General features: G+C 48.2%; 1 protein-coding gene across 2 annotated transcripts; it reads right to left on the reverse strand.

Annotated features, from left to right (window-relative positions):
- Window positions 1-1227: 1227 nt before the first annotated feature.
- On the reverse strand, window positions 1228-16460 carry CYP2B65 (cytochrome P450 family 2 subfamily B member 65). 2 transcript variants are annotated; one of them, XM_012760756.3, is made up of 9 exons: window positions 16255-16460; window positions 12746-12908; window positions 12477-12626; window positions 10753-10913; window positions 8765-8941; window positions 8083-8224; window positions 5989-6176; window positions 5664-5805; window positions 1228-1861 (listed from the first exon to the last, which is right to left on the reverse strand). In XM_012760756.3, the coding sequence occupies exons 1-9, from the start codon at window positions 16423-16425 to the stop codon at window positions 1680-1682; spliced, it is 1476 nt and encodes a 491-aa protein (XP_012616210.2). In that variant the 5' UTR covers window positions 16426-16460; the 3' UTR covers window positions 1228-1679. The 2 variants fall into 2 exon arrangements, with proteins under 2 accessions (XP_012616210.2, XP_012616211.2); XM_012760757.2 differs by having other exon boundaries at window positions 12746-12927; window positions 16255-16367.
- Window positions 16461-18000: the final 1540 nt, after the last annotated feature.

An 18000-nucleotide genomic window follows, 5' to 3' on the forward strand; every position in this document is an offset into this window, starting at 1 on the left:
CTCTTGCCAGGGGCAGGAAGCAGAGCTGGAACACAGGGCAGAGGCGAGGAGGGAGTAGGATCTTCCCCAACCCTTTCACCTGGGCCACGAGGTTGATGTTCTGTGGCACCTAAAGAACAGGAGGCGCAAAGAGGAGGCCAGAATGTTTTCCAGGAATGGCAGAGGTGGCCCCGGGAAGGAGGCGGCCCCAGGCCCAGAGTAGCAAGAGACCAAGGGGACAATGAGGAGTGAGAAGGCTGAGGACACCATGGCCCTAATTTCACCCACCTTCCATCCTGTCGTCCCTCTTAAAGGGCGGGTTGTGCTGTTTGTTGGTTCATTTCCGCGGAGGGGGAAGGGGTGCGGGCAATCTGTTCGGCAGAGCTCCTGCTAGCTCTGTGGAAGCCACAGAGGTGGCTACCAAAGGCAGCAGGTGTTGCAGGGGCCAAAAGGTTAGTGTCTCAGGGTTGTGTCCCATGGCCGGCTTCCCTCGGGCCACTGGTGGGTGGGGTGTCTTCTGGGCAATGCCTGGGAAGGGTGGTGGCACCAGCTGGTGGGACCTATGAAGCCCAGATTCAGAGTGGTTCCACTGCTAGGGTAGCTGTCAGGCATTTTTGTCAAAGGGTGGCATTGCAGCATGAGGGGTCAAGAGTAGCTGGCAGGAAGAACTGGGGGCATTCTGTGCCCTTTGGGGACAGGAATTTATCCTGGGTATCAGATGAGAGACATGGAGGAGATCTGGTCTGACAGAGGAGACTGGCTCCATTTGGGGTGGGTTTGGGGGCGTGGCTGACGAATTCATTCATTCACTCATACATTCCTCAGTAGATATTTTGAACACTTGTCATATGCCTCAGGTGCTGAGACACAGCGATGAACGAGACAACGTGTTGGCCCTTCACAAAGTTGACACTGAGGTAAGGGAGAAATTCTCACCAAAGTCCTTCCAGAAAAATCTCAAGGGACTTGAGAATACATGAGTCCCCCACAAAATGGCACAGATCGCCTCTGTGACCCCCGGGGAGGTCAGGCTTTAGATGTTTATTTGATTCTCAGGGGACTTGAGAATAAATCACACAGCTCAGGAGACCACGGGCTGAGGAGGCCCTTTTACAGCAGAGAGAAGTAGGAAGGGGCAGCAGAGATTGAGGAAGAGGAGGGACTTCGGCAGGGTTGTGACTGTGGTCCTCAACATGGACGAACTTGAAAATATTGATCAAAGTGAGAGACCAGACACAAAAGACCACGTACTGTATGATTGCATTTATAGGAAATACCCAGAATAGGTAAGTCCACAGAAACAGAAAGCAGATTGGAGTTTTCCAGGGGCAAGCAGGGAATAGTAAAGGGGCATGACAGCCTAATAGGTCTGGGTTATAGTTTTTTCACCTAGGGAGGATGCTCAAAATGTTTGGAACTACAGCATGGTGAATGAACATTGCCACTACCTCTCACAGTGTAAGTGGTTAATTTTATCTTATGTCGATTTTCTCTTAATTTAAAAATATACATATGAGAAAGAGGGAGCTGTGATGGAGAGTTTGGGTTCTAGAGCCAGACGCTGTGCGTGGGGGAAGGGCTCGGGCTTGCAGCAGGTCTCTCGGAGGAAGGCAGTTGTGGAGGGAGTCGGGGGCCATCGTCTTCGGAGTTGGGGACACTTAGTGACCCTGGAATCCTTTTCCCCCTTTCCCTCGGGCCTTTCAACGAGGCAGGAAGCGGATCTGGTATGTTGGGGCTACTTTGCCCAGACCACTCTCCTGAGGTGTGAGGTCCATGTCCTCAGGTGCCACGGGGCTGGCCAGGGAGAAGTTCTGGAGGATGGTGGTGAAGAAGAGGAACAACTCGTTCCTGGCGATGCCTTCACCAAGACAGATGCGCTTCCCTGTGGGCACAGGAGGAAGATCACCAGTGTGGGTACAGGGCGGGTGCACGCTCTTTGCCCTGCCACGCCCCTAAGCCTGGACACTTGTGTCCATTGCAACAGATTTCCATGATATTGGCCTTTTTTGTTGTTTTTTTTTTGGAGACAGAGTCTCACTCTGTTGCCCAGGCTAGAGTGCTGTGGTGTCAGCCTAGCTCATAGCAACCTCCTGGGCTCAAGCTATCTTCCTGCCTCAGCCTCCCGAGTAGCTGGGACTACAGGCATGCGCCACCATGCCTGGCTATTTTTTTCTCTATATTTTTAGTTGGCCAGTTAATTTCTTTGTATTTATAGTGGAGATGGGGGTCTCGCTCTTGCTCAGGCTGGTTTCGAACTCTTGACCTTGAGCAATCCGCCCACCTTGGCCTCCCAGAGTGCTAGGATTACAGGCGTGAGCCACCTCTCCCGGCCGAGACTGGCCTTTAACCTGGAATTCAGGGTGGACTTTTCGGTGGTTCTCAAACCCTCTGAAACTGGGTGCAAATCTTTGGGTGGATCTGCCACACTCATTTCTCTAAGAGAGAGTTTGTGTGTGTGTGTTTTACCTCTATGTATGTAGGTGTGAGCATATTTCTGCCTTAATATTCTTAGTGTCCATCATTTCTCATATGGGGAGAATAGTATCCATCTCTGAGGGGCTCTTGTGAGGTTAAAGGAAATGTCTGTAAAACTTCTTAGAATAGCACCTGGTTTGAATTAAGAATCCTCAATGTGTAGTTATTGCCTTGTGTTTATTTCTGGGAGCATGTGTAGGGTGTGGGTGTCTATCTCTGGGCTGTCTTCTTGCCTCAGCCTCAGATCCACCGGCTTCAAGACTTCCACCCCAAATATGCAAATTATATATAAAATTGGGATTGGGGTTGGTGCACACGGTGGGGACTATGGTTCCCATCACCCTGAGAGGTGTACAGAAGCCCCAGTAGCACATAAACCACAGGGTTGGAGAGAAATGAGAACAAAAGGGGCTGGAAACCCAGAGGCATAGACGCAAGAGGTCCTCCTTCACTGTTTCCTAATCTGCAAACTGACGGCCTTTGAAGGCCATGTCAAACGTGGGTTTCCAGGCATTCCCCATGGGTTCTAGGTGGTTGGGCAGTTGTGCCTGCACAGATGTATCTGGTGAAAGATCCACGCCCTTTTGGCACATGCAGAAGGCAGGAGATAGGACACAGGAGTTGAAAATCACTCAGGGCAGGCCGGGCGCGGTGGCTCACGCCTGTCATCCTAGCACTCTGGGAGGCCGAGGCGGGCGATTGCTCGAGGTCAGGAGTTTGAAACCAGCCTGAGCGAGACCCCATCTCTACTAAATATAGAAGGAAATGAATTGGCCAACTAAAAATATATGTAGAAAAAATTAGCCAGGCATGGTGGCACATGCCTGTAGTCCCAGCTACTCGGGAGGCTGAGGCAGGAGGATTGCTTGAGCCCAGGAGTTTGGGGTTGCTGTGAGCTAGGCTGATGCCATGGCACTCACTCTAGCCTGGGAAACAAAGTGAGACTCTGTCTCAAAAACAAAAAAACAAAAACAAAAAAACCCCACTCAGGGCATGTCTCTGGGCTGGGACTTCTGTAAGTCTTGCTGTGACCTAGTTTTTCCCAGAACAGCCCGATGCCTGTCCTCTCCCTCCCAACACACCTGCACACCCCTGGGGCTGTCCATTAGGACACCCTCTGAAATCTCGTCGGCTCCAACACCTTCTCAGCTTGGTTTGTCTTTCTTACTGCCTGTGGCATCTATCACTGTCTTTTTCTCTGTCTACACCTGTCAGGCAGTTTTTCTGCCTAGCTTTTCTTTTCCTCCTCTTTTTTTTTTTTTGTTTTCTTCTATCTTGTTGAACCCCCTGTCTCTGTCTAGTTGAGTCTCATATTCTCTGTCTCTCATTTTTCATCTCCCTCTAAAAATACCTGTCTTTCTCGTTCACTCTGTTTCTTCCTCCCTACCTAAGTCACTGTCTTTCTTCTCTCTCATATTCTGTTTCTCTCTTTCCTTCCTTCATTCCCTCCTCCTCCCTCCTCTTTCCCTGTCCTCCACTCCCTCCTCCTCTTACTGTTCCTCCTCCTTCTCCATGTCTGTCTCTCTCTGCCTCTATCCTCTTCTCCCTCTCTCGTCTAACTTTCACTTTCTGTCTGTCTCTTCCAGCCACTCTCTCCTTGTCTCTGTCTCTCCATGTGTCTCTCTTTGTCCCTCCGTTTCTCACTCTCATTATCTCTCTGCTGCTTATTTATCTGCCTCTGTCCTTATTTCTCCACATCTCTGCCTCTCTTAAAACTCAGGATAGGCCTATCAAATGAAAGAGCTGACCCTCTTCCCGCCACCCCATGTGTTCCCAACTCTCACTGAAGTTAAACGAGGAAGAGGGTCACTGCATCACACAGAGACACAGGCTGAGCCAGAGCCCCCGGTGACTGAAGTTGATGATGAAACTCAAGACCAGGGACTTGTTCCCGGGATATTCCTTCCTTTCAAAAGATAAGAAACCTGGATATTGGGATTTTCCGTGGGCGGAGCCTGTTAAATTAAATTATATTTGGCCTAAAGTTGCCTTTATACATAACAAACTTTAACCTAACTTACTATGTAAACAAACTACAATCTAACTTGAGAGTATATTCTTGTAAAAGGTAACTGAGCCTTGGCCAATCATAACGGCCGAGCTTCAGCCAATCATAGGCTTCAAACCACTCAGACAGGTCCAAACAAGGCAAACTGTACCCAATCAGGCTGTGTCCATGGGCCACTTCCTTCTTCCCTGGATGAATACTGCTTGCCCATGTTCAGGGTGCTGCCCAATTCATGAATCGTTTCTTTGCTCAAATAAACTCTGGTAAATTTAATGTGGCTAAAGTTGTTCTCTTAAGAAGCCAAAGAGTGGAGAATGGGAACTAGTCCAGGTCAGACCATGTGAAGACCTTCCCTACCTCCCGAGTGCTGGAGTATAGATCCAAACTCTTTGCCCAGCCTTCAAAGCCCTGCCCAGCTGAGCTCTTCACCTTATTTCCTTCAGGAATCTACACCCAAGTCTCCCTTGGCCTTCTTATAGTTTCTCAAATATGCCAGCAGGTTTCCACCTTCAGGCTTTGCCCTTGCTGTTTGCTCTTTCTAGAACACTCTTTCCAGTGGCTGATTGGTACTCACCTAGGAGCAGCTCAGCTTGGAAGCCAGCTACTCCGGTAAGCTCTTCCTCACAGACCCACCAAGGTTAGTCAGTGTTTCCTATTTTGGTGCTCACCAAACCCCCTTTAGAGCACTTATCATGATTACGATTAATTATAGTAATCCTCGCACCTGTGAGCATTTATTTTTGTGCCAGGCTGTTCTCCCCATGTTAAATACATCAGTTCATTTACTCGTATTGTTATTTGGTGGGTGCCCATCTCCTCTGCTGGACTGAAAATTTCCTGGGGCAGGAGCTATGTCTCTATATGATTTGTTTGATGCATTGTCTTCAGCCCCCAGCAGAGCACTGGACTAAGAGTTGTCCTCAATAGATTTTTTTTTTTATTGAAGAAAATGAATTGACTAAAGTTTAGGGAGATTAAAATACTTGCCCAAGGTCCCACTTGGCAAGATGTACCTTTGGGATGTAATCTCCTTCCTCAAGCCCCCTCATAGCGTAGTAGTAAAGATGGAATGTGATCACACAGATAAACACATTAGAATACACTAAGTGTTCCATAAACAAGGACCGAACCCAGCTTGTCTCAAGGAAGAGAAGGAACACAAACTCCAGAATCTGGGAAAGGGGTCTCGGGTCCAGCTTACCTAAGGAAAAGGGAATAAAAGCTTCATTCTTCTTCAGTGCCCCATTGGCATCCAGGAAGTGGTCAGGGTTGAAGGCCTCTGGTGTTTCAAAGTAGCGTGGGTCACGGAGAGCAGAGTTCAGGATGGGAAATACTTCGGTGTCCTGAGGGCGGGTCACAAGATCAAAAAATATTCCCATTCCCTGGACAAGCAACAACAAAACCCCCCAAAAAAGAAAACCAGAAACAAGGGGACCCTATTCAGAAAGCAACAAAAAGTTGAGTTTTGGGATGAGGTGAACCCAGGGTGCCCGCACGAGAGAGACGCAGGACCCCTCTGGTCTCACCTTGGGGATGATGTATCCTCGGAAGTGGGTGTCTTTGGTGACAATGTGGGGCAAACCAAGGGGGATGAGGTCTGCGAATCTCTGAATCTCGTGGATGACGGCGTCCGTGTACGGCATTTTGACCCGGTCGTCGAGGGCTGGAGGACGATGTGCACCAACCACCTGCTCAATCTCCTTGTGGACTCTCTCTGCACAGAAAAGGGGACCCGTGAACCCCATTTCAAAGAGACATCTCACTGATTTCTATGGGCCAATGAGCCAGGAAAATCCTATGCTAAGGGTTAGATCATTGATATATCTCAACACAATCAGCTTGGGGTGAGGGAGGGAGGAAGCAAAAAGAATTCTTACCCTTCTAAATATAATGAGTGTCATGCTACTGTCCTCACATGCATGAGTGTACACACACACACACACACACACACACACACACACACGATAATTTTACATGGAATTTCAGATCAAGAACTCTAGGCTACAAACATGCCAGAACTGTCTCTCTGAGTAGAAAATGAACTAATGTTTGCTGTGTGTGTATTATAAGTGAGGCACTGTGTTAGGTTCTCAAGAATAGAAGAGTGAAATAGATAGATTAATGCATGAACTACTGGATAAATAAATGAATACAACAATCAATCAATGGATAGATCAATTCATGAATGAAAAGATGGATGAATGAATGAACAAACCAATAAATGGATGTGTGTATTCACTTATAAATCAATAGATGGATCACTTAATGCGTAACTAGATGGTCCAGAAATAAATGAATCAATGAACCTATTATAATTAATCAATAATCATATGAATGGTTAGATTTATGGAAGATAAGGGATTGAAAAAATTAGTGAAGTATGAGTAAATAAATGCATGGGTAGATTGAATGATAAATAAATACGGAATGAATAAATGAGTGAATTATTTAGTGGCTAAATTAAGGAAGGGATGGATGAATATAGAATAAATTGAAAAACCAACAGAGGGAAGGATTAAGGAATGGAACGTTGTTTATAAAAGGATGGGTGGATGCATGCATAAACAGATGAGCCAGTAAATTAATGACAAATACTCCATTGAACATGTCACTGCTGCAAAGGATCAACTAATTCAAATAAACAAATGATGAAAATGCATTTCCTTGGATGAGTCACAGAAGAAAGAATCAGTGAGTATGCAGGTGAATTAATGAATAAAAGAATTAATGAATAAAAGAATTAATGAATAAAAGAAGATGAAAGGATGGATGGATGAACAGGTAAATCCTTAAGTGATGACACAGAAATTCAATTATCTCATGTTCTCGCCCACACGTGGGTGCTAAAAAACGTGTACATGTGGACAAAGAGGAATGATTGACAGTGGAGATTTGGAAGGGTGAGGGAGGCGGATGATGAGAAATTACTTAATGAATACAATGTATGTTATTTGGGAGATGGATATGCCTAAAGTTCTGATATGACCACTACGCAGTCTGTACATGTAACAAAATTGCACATACACCCCATAAATTTGTACAAACAAAAAAATGTAGAATGCCCCCCTGCCTCAAAAGAGTCTTTAAGTGATGGGGGGAAACAGTGGGAGAGCAATTCGACAGATTCTGCGTGCATCTACGCATCCACCAAAAAAACACAGAAAGGAACTGGAGCCCATTCTCCTAAGTGAGGTATCTCAAGAATGGAAAAAGAAACACCACATGCACTCGCTATTAAAGTGGAGCTAACCCATGAGCACACGTGTGCACAGAGGGAAGTACAACTCAGTGGAGATCAACTGGGGGGGGGGAGGACGAGAGGGGCAAGAACCCACCTGTGGGTACCATGAACACTATTTGGGTGACAGGCTCACCTACCGCTGGGACTCAAGCATTACAAAGGCTATCTATGGAACCTAAAACATTTATATCCACATAATACAATGTTTTGAAATAAAAAATAAAAAAAAAGAGCTGGCTTAGTTGGAGAATGGTCCAAAGCCTGCAGTTCTTCTGCAATAACAAGCCAATGTCTCCTCACTCATCCAGGCAGGAACCCTCACCCCACTTCTGCAGCTCAGAGGGAGTCAGAGAACCCCCAGTTAGCTGTCCTGGCCCACCTGTGACATGAGGGTGTTTGAGCATGAGCAGGAAGCCGTAGCGCAGGGTGGTGCTGGTGGTCTCAGTGCCAGCAAAAAAGAGCGAGAGCGTGTTGAAGATGAGGTTGTTCTCACTGAACTCACTGTGTGGGTTGGATTTCTCCTGGGTGCAGAGCAGAGAGGAGGGGGGGTCAGGCGAGGCTGTGGCCTCACTGTGCACACGCCAGTGTCGCTGGGTCCCCTCCATCCGTTTCAGGGTCTCTCCCTCTGTGTGGCCCATTTAGCTTTTCTCTGTCCCCCGAAGGTCCAGCCATGTGTGTCTGTCCCTGTCTCACTCAGCTCTCTTTGGCTGTTTCCATCTCTCTCCCCATCTCTGGTGAGTTTCTCTTTTGTTTCCCAGTCTCTTTCTGCCTCTGTGGGTCATTTCTTCTGTTGCTGTATTTTTGTCCCTTGCCCTGAATTTCTTCCTCATAGCCAGCTCGCTTGCTCTCTCTGTCTCTCTCCCCCTCCACTGCTCACTTTCTCCTCCCTACTTTCTTGTTCTTTTCGCCTCATCTTTCTTTCCCTTCTGCATCTCCCCCCTCCCCTTCCCTAATCCCCCCATCTTCTCTTCATTCCTCCTCCCTTCCCCTTCCCTGTTCCTCTCCCTTCTTCTCTGCTCCCCATCTTCCCTCCCCTCCCCTTTCCCTCCCCCACACCCCACTTTTTCCATGCGCAGCAGGTAGGCATCTATGAGGTCCCGGGGGGCACTGGGGTCCAGGGTTTCCCGGTGCTCTTCCACACTGCGGGCAATGAAGGCACTGATTTCCCGCAGGTTTTTGCAGACCTGCCTGTGCGTGCCAGAAAAGAACTTCAAGAAGTCAGAGAAGAGCTCAAACAGCTGCAAAAGAGAGGGGCAGTGAGGTCAGCCTGGGGCAGGCGACAGGAAAAGGGCGACCCTCCCACATCCCAAATCCTCCATGGGGAACCTCTCAGTCCCCGTGTCTGTTCCTGTCTCCTCCCTCTCAGCCCCTCACTCACTGACCCCATGTCTCCTTTGATCTCTTCTACATTATCTCTTTCTGCCCCTGCTCCCTCATCCTTGTGTCTTTTCCTTGCTCTCTGCCACGCCTCCCTGTCTCTCCCCTCTCTCCCTCTCTTTATCTCTCTGTCTCCCTTTTCATATCATCTCTCCGTGCCTCTCATTGTCTACCTCAGCCTGTTCCTTTGTTTTTCTGCTTCTGTTCTCTGCTTCCTCCTCCCTCCTCATCTCCCTCACTGTGTCAGGCCTTGGTAAAACGATGCTCACACAAGACGCACCTGTCAATCACTTAGGAGTATCGATTTATTTTGGAGCACATTTCTATTGCCTTAGCTGATCATAAATACAATGCCTAACCTCTTGCAAACAAGTGCAAACAATGCAAAAATGTATATCATAAGATGTAAATTCCTTCTTAATCCCTCCCTCTAGAGATAACCATTGTTAAGTGTTTGGTGGGTCTCCGTGCAGACCTTCCTGTCTCCATGGTTCTCCAAGGGAGGGGAACATCGGAATCCCCTGTGGGGTTGACCCCAGTACTCCCTGGGGACCCCATCCCAGCCTTTCAGATCAGACCCTGCAGTAGGACATGCTGGGAACCCACATTTGTGACAGTCCCACGTGGGAATCGGACACACCCCTGCTCAAGAACCATAGCTACACCCCCTGCTCTGCATGCGCTTCATATTCTTAAACTTAATGTGCAGTAGGAATATTTCCACGGCCGGGCGCGGTGGCTCACGCCTATAATCCCAGCACTCTAGGAGGCCAAGGAGGGCGGATTGCTCGAGGTCAGGAGTTCAAAACCAGTATGAGCAAGAGTGAGACCCCGTCTCTACTATAAATAGAAAGAAATTAATTGGCCAAGTAACATATATAGAAAAAATTAGCCGGGCATGATGGCGCATGCTTGTAGTCCCAGCTACCCGGGAGGCTGAGGCAGGAGGATCGCTTGAGCACAGGGGTTTGAGGTTGCTGTGAGCTAGGCTGATGCCACGGCACTCACTCTAGCCTGGGCAACAAAGGGAGACTCTGTCTCAAAAAAAAAAAAAAAAAAAAAGAATATTTCCAGGCTAGTCAATTAGAGAAACTTTATTATTTGTTTTAAAAGTGCAGCTTAGTATTTTATGATCTGAGAAAAGTTCTTTAAAGAAATGCACACAAAGGGAGAAGGACAAATGGGGAAAATGGAAGAAATGTGGTTCCCTATTGTGATACACCCTTGAATTTCCTCAGGTGAGGGGCTTTACCTAGGACAGAGAAGCAACGACACAGGAGTCAGGGCCTAGAAGAGCAGAGGCTGAAAGTGTGACTTAGTCTCCTCTCCCTCCCTCACACCCAGCCCCTCCCCCAACCTGTTAGTGTCAACTCAGTTTCTCAGGATTCCCTTATCCCTGCCCTTCCTTGTCCTGTTGTCACTCACTTCTCTCAATCCCAAACCTTCATTTGCTTAGTTTTCCTCTGAGTCTCTATTTCTGCCTCCCATCCCCCCATCCTTTCTCTCAATATCTCCGTCCCTGTCTCCAGGCCTCAGTGTCCCTGTCTCTCCACGTGTCCCTGCCTTTCTTCCAGGAGAAGCTGCATTTCTGGGACCCCCAAAAGGGTCATCCTTTTCCCCTGCCCTGGATGTCACCTCGTCCCCCCTCCCTGTCCCTCTCCATCCCTCTGACCTGGCCAGATAGAGAGCTGACCAGTGCGAAAGACTGGTAGAACAGGTCCAGCAGCTTCAGAAATTCTTCATCTTGGTAGTGGAAGCGTTTTCCAAACACAATGGAGCAGATGATGTTGGCAGTGATGCACTGGAGGAGGAAGGTGGGGTCCAGGAGGGCTCCTAGGAGGAGGAGGAGGAGATGGCAGGTCAAAGGACAGGGACTCAGAGGCGGGGGACCTCTGGCTGTCCCCACCTCATCTCTGTGTCACTGTCCAGCATTGCTCAATCATGATAAAGATAAGGAAAGCAGCAGAGCCAACACTCACTCCCGTTGTGTGTCGGGCCCCATTCTAAGCACTTCCGATATCACTCTTCCTACTCTCACCGCAACATGGAGAAGCAGATAAAATTCTACTATTCTCCCCATTTTATAGCTGGGAAAACAGAGGCTTTACGTAATTTGACCGAGATAACACAGCTATTCATTACGGGAGCCAAGAATCCAATGCAGGCAGTCCGGCTACAGGGTGTGTGCAGTTGGTCCTCACCCTGCACCTGTAGATAAGAGTTGTTTTAAGTCCCAGGGGCAGGGGTGTGGCAGCGTACGTGTTCAGGCAATTGCTTGTGCATATCAGAAAGCCCTGATCTCTCTAGCCCTACTGTGACTCCCCTTTCAAAGCTCTTTCTACACGTGGGCTGTCTGGGCACCGGCAGTTGCTCTGCACGTTTGGTTGGTGTCCGTGCACACAGGCTCAGCCCGGCCATGGTGCGCTGACGCTGGGCTGTGAGCGCCTGAGAGGGGACACCAGGTTGCTGTGGCCTCTCTCTCTGCGTCTCCCCTGTCTGTCTTCTCTCCTTCCTTTGCAGACATTTTCCTGACCCTCATCTGCCCGAGTCTCTGACTTTCCTAGCCTCCATTTCTCTCTGCCTTCGTTTCTTCCTGCCTCCCTGAGTCTCTCTCCTTGTGTGTCTGAGCACATCTCTGTGTGCCTTTCTCTTTATTTTGGTCCCTTTACCGCCATCTCTTTCTCCTTTCCTGTCTCTCTACCTGTGTCTCTGTCTCGTCCTGTCTTTCTTCCCAATCCTTCTGTCCCTGCTCCCTGTTGCCCCCAAAATCTCTCAACAAGTTTCATAAGAGAGATGGTAAAGACCTGACATAATGTCAACAGAAGTGCTAAGAAAGGGCCCCGTCACCGGTATGTCCCATAAATACCCAGTTATACAGAATTAAAGAGCAACCAAAAGTGCTTCCCTGACCCCCGGCCGCCCGCCCGAGATTAGAACGCCCACCCGGCTCTGCTCACCGGCAGCTCATCAGCACGTCACCAAAGGAAAGGAAAACTTTTCCCTGTCTTCAAATTGTCTGCAGTTTTCCCTTCCCTCTTTTTGCTTTGTTTTATATGATTTCTGTTCTAGCCTTAGAGAGATACAATTAAACCATGAATTGCTTTCCCTGAGCCCAGTAAACAGCGCCCTTCTTGCTAAGTGCACGTTTGGGATGTTCTTGGACACTACACACCCCGCATCGCCCTCTTTCCCGGGCTCTCCATGTCTCTCGCCTACCCACGTATCTCTGTCCCCTGCCGGTCCCCTGTCTCTCCCTCTTTCCCTGTCCCTCTGCCTGATGGTCTCTCGGGCTTTGTCTGGCTCTGGCCCTGCCCACGTTTACCTCTCTGCCTTTCTATTGCTGTTCGCCCGCACCTCTCTGTGTTTCACCGTCCTTCCTGCCAGCCCAGGACTCACCCTTGGATTTCCGCAGCTCCTCCACCAGGCACTGAGCCTCCTCCTGAATCCGCTCCTCCACGCTCCGCTTCCCCATCCCGAAGTCCCTCATGGTGGCCAGAGAAAACCGCCGGAGGGTCTTCCAGCGGTTCCCGTTGGAAAAGATCACGCCTGGGGTGTGGGGAGGTGTGCATGGCAGAGGACATCGGATAGGCTGTGTGTCCTTCTTCACTCATATTTCCCCCTTCCCCGGAGCATCCTCCACCCGGCCCTGCCTTGGAGGCTCTCACCATATTGCTGGAAGACTGGCTCCACCATGGCGATTTTGCCCCGGCCAGAGAAGTCCTCAGCCTGGTCCACCAGGGCCTCCTTTATGGCCTCTATCCCGCACAGCATGACCGCGGGCCTCCGTCCCAGGTATACCGTGAAGACATCCCCGTATTTCTCTCGGAGCTGCCAAGCGCACCACAGCCTGGGTTACATGAGTCAGCACAGCCCTCAGTGGTCAAACTGTGAGACACTCACACAGCAGACTGGTAAGTAGCCGCCTTCCCCAAGACCCTCCTCCCTAGGCTGCCCTTCCACCTTCCCGGGACTCAGCAACTAAAGGGTTAGCCTGTGGCCAAGCCAGGACTGCTCTGATTGGTTGGTGCCCTAAACAGTGCAGGTGCTTAAATATTTCTAATGTCACCCCTACCCACATAGCTTTCAGTCTGACCACTTCTCCCTGGCATCTCAACCAAAGAAGCAGACTGTTCATTATCAGCCATTTCGCTGTCCATGGTTTCAATTCCCCATGGACAACAGTGGTCTGAAAATATTAAATGGAAAGTTCCAGAAAGAAACAACCATAAGTTTTAAATTGCGCACCATTCTTGGTAGCATGATAATACCTCAGGCGACCCGCTCTGTCCCACCTGGGATGTGAACCCCCCTTTTGTCCAGCATGTCCACACTGCATACGCTACTCACCTCCTACAATGTGAGTGGCACTACGGTCATTTTAAGCTTTGTCATTTACAGAGAGCAAGTGTTTACACTGATACTTTTCTGAGCAAGTATAAGCCTAAAGTGTTGCATCTTCAAGAAGATTCATGGAAGGGATTCTGACAAATACAGGTTTCTAAAATATAACTTTCAGATCATACCATTGGATGGGTAAGAAATCCCAGAACTGCATGTTCAAAAACCTGCTAACCCAATATCAAGTGGAACAAAAAGTAATTAAATACCAAACAAAATGATTTGGCGGATTTTCATGCTAAGTCAGCCAGTACTGAAATTGTTAAGATATACAACTTGAACTAACTGGGTAATTTTCCCCCACAAACAGAGAGCAGCCTAGATGTGGGCAGCATGCCCCAAACTGCGGATCAAGACATCTCTGCCATTAGGAAAGCGTTATCTTTTTTCCTTTCTCCCCTACTTCCTGCTGTCCTCATCCCTTCCTTTTCATTGCAGAAAAACCCATGAGATGAGAGTCTGTGGATGGCTTTAGCAAATGTTTATTATTCTCTAGCAAGAAACTGAGCGATTGCTGGTTTTGTGGGCTAATGGTTTTCCAATCCGGAAACATTGATGCCATTGCCTCCTTGTGTTCCCAATGAGAGTCATCCTGAAGCCCCAAAGGAAGAGTGGAAAGCTCTCCTTGATATTCTAGACATCACCAACACTTCCTTTCCTACACTCACTGGTAACAGAACCCTGATCTTTTCAATCCATAACCTAATTACTACCATATATAGAAAGCCTACATGAGAGTCACCTGCCAAAGGTATATTGTGCTCCCAGTTGTCACATGCATGAGACCTGGGACTACCTATGAAGGAGTGAATCATTGCTTGCATAATGTTCCTGGATTAAATTTAAATTGAGTAAGGTCCCTTTGCACTCAATGTGGTTGTGCTCCCTTAGAGCATGCTATAAAAAGATTGCCAAAAAGTAAGTTTCCCACTAGATCTTGTTCAAGAGCTAGGCAGGCTTATGGCAGGACAGATTTAATGGACCTCTGCTCAAATGCCTCTAAGTTGTCCTCTTGTCCAGTCCCTGAGGGCCCGTATTGGGTCAGCTGAGGATTTCCTTACTCTGCTGTATCTCCTCACTGGTTCAGATCTTGCTAATTGGCCTGTCTCAATCCAGACTTCCAAATGGCGTTGCCTAAAAGTTCCCGTAATACCTCTCGTTATCAGAGGTCAAAGTGGTCAATAACTGAAATTAGTACCAACCTCAAAATAGTAGATAACTTAGTTCCCACTGAGCACAGTGGGGTTTCTGGAGGCCTTAGGTGGTATTGGGGTCCCAGTGGATGGACCTTAAGACTAATCTATACAATGGGGCAATCTCAGATTTTATAACCAATTAGACCTCCCAGCATTTCAGACAGGTAAAAGCCACTCTTCCAAAGGTGGGTGAGAATATTTGTGTTGAACAAAAGCAATTCAAGCAATATTAAGCAGTTTTACCTCTTCTGTTTGACCATGTTGGGGGCTTGTATGTGGTGCAGAGACTAACCAAACGTTGCACTGATCTTTCCCCTGGTTTTACAACTACAGAAAGCTTAATGAAAGGTGGCTGATACTGCTGTTTTTATAGACATTGTCACCAAATATTTTAATGACATTTATCAGGTTAAAGGAACACGTCACGTGTTTGCGGGGGCAGCTCACAGTTGGTTAGCAAGCGTTCTGAACGGTGAATGGCAATCCTGGCTATCCCGAGCTTTTCTAACTTTTACATGTCTTCTAGTGAGTCCGCAGGTTACTAAGACTGTGTTCCAGGCTAACTGTAAAATCGGACACCTCTTTACATCACACCATTCAATTGCAAGCTCTGGCCCTTAATCACTATGATGCTCTTGACAAAGGCTATGACTCCAATATAGTTATCTTTATCGCCTGAATCTTCAATTGTTTGATTTTGTTTGAGTTGGTTCTTGGAGACCACTTTAATAGGGGGTGTAGTTCAGTTTCCTGGTCCTACCCTCCGGATGGTCAGCACATGGGCCTCTCTGATGTGTTATATCCCCTCAAGCGTCTCCAATGCTTGTTTGCTGCCCTCCTTTGTACATGAAAACGCCTCCTTCCAGTTAGAATAACAAAGACATGAAGAAAGCATAGAGTCATCCAACTAATTGACGTTATGAATTGTGAATTCCGTACTGAGACCAAACAAGTCCATTATGATGGTGACAAAAGGCGGTGTCTGTGCCCAGGGTTTTGGTCAATCCCTCAAAATTGTGAGGCTGACCGGGAGGGGGCAATTGTTCAATTAAATTAAATTTGGCCTAAAGCTACCTCTGTACATAGTAAAGTATAACTTACTATGTAAACCAACTGCAAACCAACTCGAGAGAATATTCTTGCAACAAGTAGCCCAGTCTCAGCTACCCAGAGCAACTGAGCTTTCAGCCAATCACAGGCTGCGAACTGCTCAGACATGTCCAAATGAGGCACATTCTGAGCTGTAACCAACCAGGCTATTTCTGCATGTCACTTTCTTTTTCTCTCTGTAAGTCCTGCTGGCCCACGTTGCGGGACGCTGCTCTCTTAACATTTACTGGTTCATGGCGCTGCCCTATTGTGAATCTTTTCCTTGCTCAAATAATCTCTGCTAAATTTAATTTGTTTAAAGTTTTTCTCTTAACACCACCATCCATGCTTCAGCTCCATGCCCCTTCCTCACCAACCTTCCCCACCCCACCCTTGAGCCCGGAAGGCTGCCTCACCCTTTCTGCTGGGGGACCCCCAACTGTCAATGCAGGAACCAGCCCACCCTCAGACCCCATCCATGCGCATCTTACCTTCAGGAAGGACCTGAGTAGGCCTCTCCTGTCCATCTGCAGAATGTTCCCCAAGAAGGGCAGAGGATGGGGACCTGGCGGGAGGTGGCCACGGGCCTTTGGACGGCCCTTGACCAGGAGTAGAAAGAAGCCCGTGAGGACTGCAACGAAGAGGAGGACGCTGAGCTCCATGGTCCCTGTCTGACTGTCTTCTACCCCACGGCAGACTCCTGCTGGGCCTTTTATCCTAGCCTGCTCCACACCCAGTTGTGAAACTTCATCCAGTCCCCGCCTCCCCTCTCAGCATTGTCCAGATATGTCAGATTGAGGGTGCGGGGCAACCCATACTTCCCGCTTGGGTAGCACTTGTGACCTCTTCTCTGTCCCTTTACTCTTCCCCTAGATGCTGGCAGGGATTCCGTGGTAGAAATACTAAAGTCCACAGGAGCATGCGAGTGTGTGGGAGTGGGAGTGGATTCTCGTGTGTTTATCTTTGTGGGTGTGGGTGAGCAGGGACTTGTCTACTTAGTTGGCTGTTTGTGCGTGTATTTGACTACCTGGTTGTATCTGTGTCTGTGCTTATATAATGTCTGTGCTTTTATATATGAAAGGGTGTTTGTATTTATGCAACTGTACTGGGGTGTGTTTCTCTGTACACGTCTGGGTGTGCTTATGTGTGTATTCTTGCATGTGTGGGGGCTTCTGTGTATTTATATAATTTCATATGTGAAGGCATGCTTGCAGTCGTGTGGTGGAGGTGGTGGTGGTGTATGTTCAAAACTGAGCAGCTGACCGAAACGAGGGAATTGTTCAATTAAATTAATTTGGCCTAAAGCTGCCTTTGTAACACGGTGAATGGTATTCTAACTTAGACTGCAAGGGTCTGTGTGTGCTGTGTATGTTTGTGCTTGAGTGTCGGTGCGTGTCCTAGGCCCTGACCTTGTAAGTCCTACAGATATTCAGTATCTATGTCCTTTGTCCCCTCCTTCACCCTCACTTCTGTGACAGCCACAGCTGGAAGTAATGGGATAAAGAGAAGGAGGGGCAAGAGATGCAGAACTGGTGAGACTTGGAGGAAGGGCCAGGTGGAAAGAGCTGGAGAGACTGAGTCCTGGCATGTGAACTGGTCACATCCTCTTGGTCTCTGATGGCTCTGACTAGTGCTGGGCCGTTCACTACATGCCTCTGGCGAGCTTCAGAGCACAGGAAGTTTCGCTGACACTGTCTTCCTACCTCTTTCTAACTTCATATCTCTGTTTTCCACTTTAGACTCTGAGTACAGGAGGGCAGAGACTGGGTCCACTTTGATTGATGTACCCATCTGTCCCATCTGTCTCCATTGCCACTTAAGCCTGCACCCACCTAGGCTCTGCAAGGGTCTCTCCATATTTTCCAAATATTGGAATAAATGTGTCCATGTTAACTTGTCTCTGCCCGGCCATGCCTTTCCACCATCAGGTAGCAACACTTTTGCAATGATAAGCAAATCCCTGCTGGATCCAGGACCCTGACCCTGGCAGTTACTTTGACCCAGGAGGGAGGCACAGATATATTGTGTTTTTAAGGTGTGGAGGGTGTACCTTCCTGGCCTTGGAGAGCTACCAGCATGGACTCTCTTGAACCTAGGACTTGGATCTTGCTGTGCTATGTGATGTGGCACTAAGCGTAGGTCCTCATCCAGTCCCCGTGGGAAGGCATGAAATGCTTTACCCTCAGTAACTCAGTCCTCACACTTTGAGGTAGTTATTATTTTCACCCCTATTTTAC

Source organism: Microcebus murinus, chromosome 16, assembly GCF_040939455.1.
Source record: "Microcebus murinus isolate Inina chromosome 16, M.murinus_Inina_mat1.0, whole genome shotgun sequence".
Classification (NCBI taxonomy): domain Eukaryota; kingdom Metazoa; phylum Chordata; class Mammalia; order Primates; family Cheirogaleidae; genus Microcebus; species Microcebus murinus.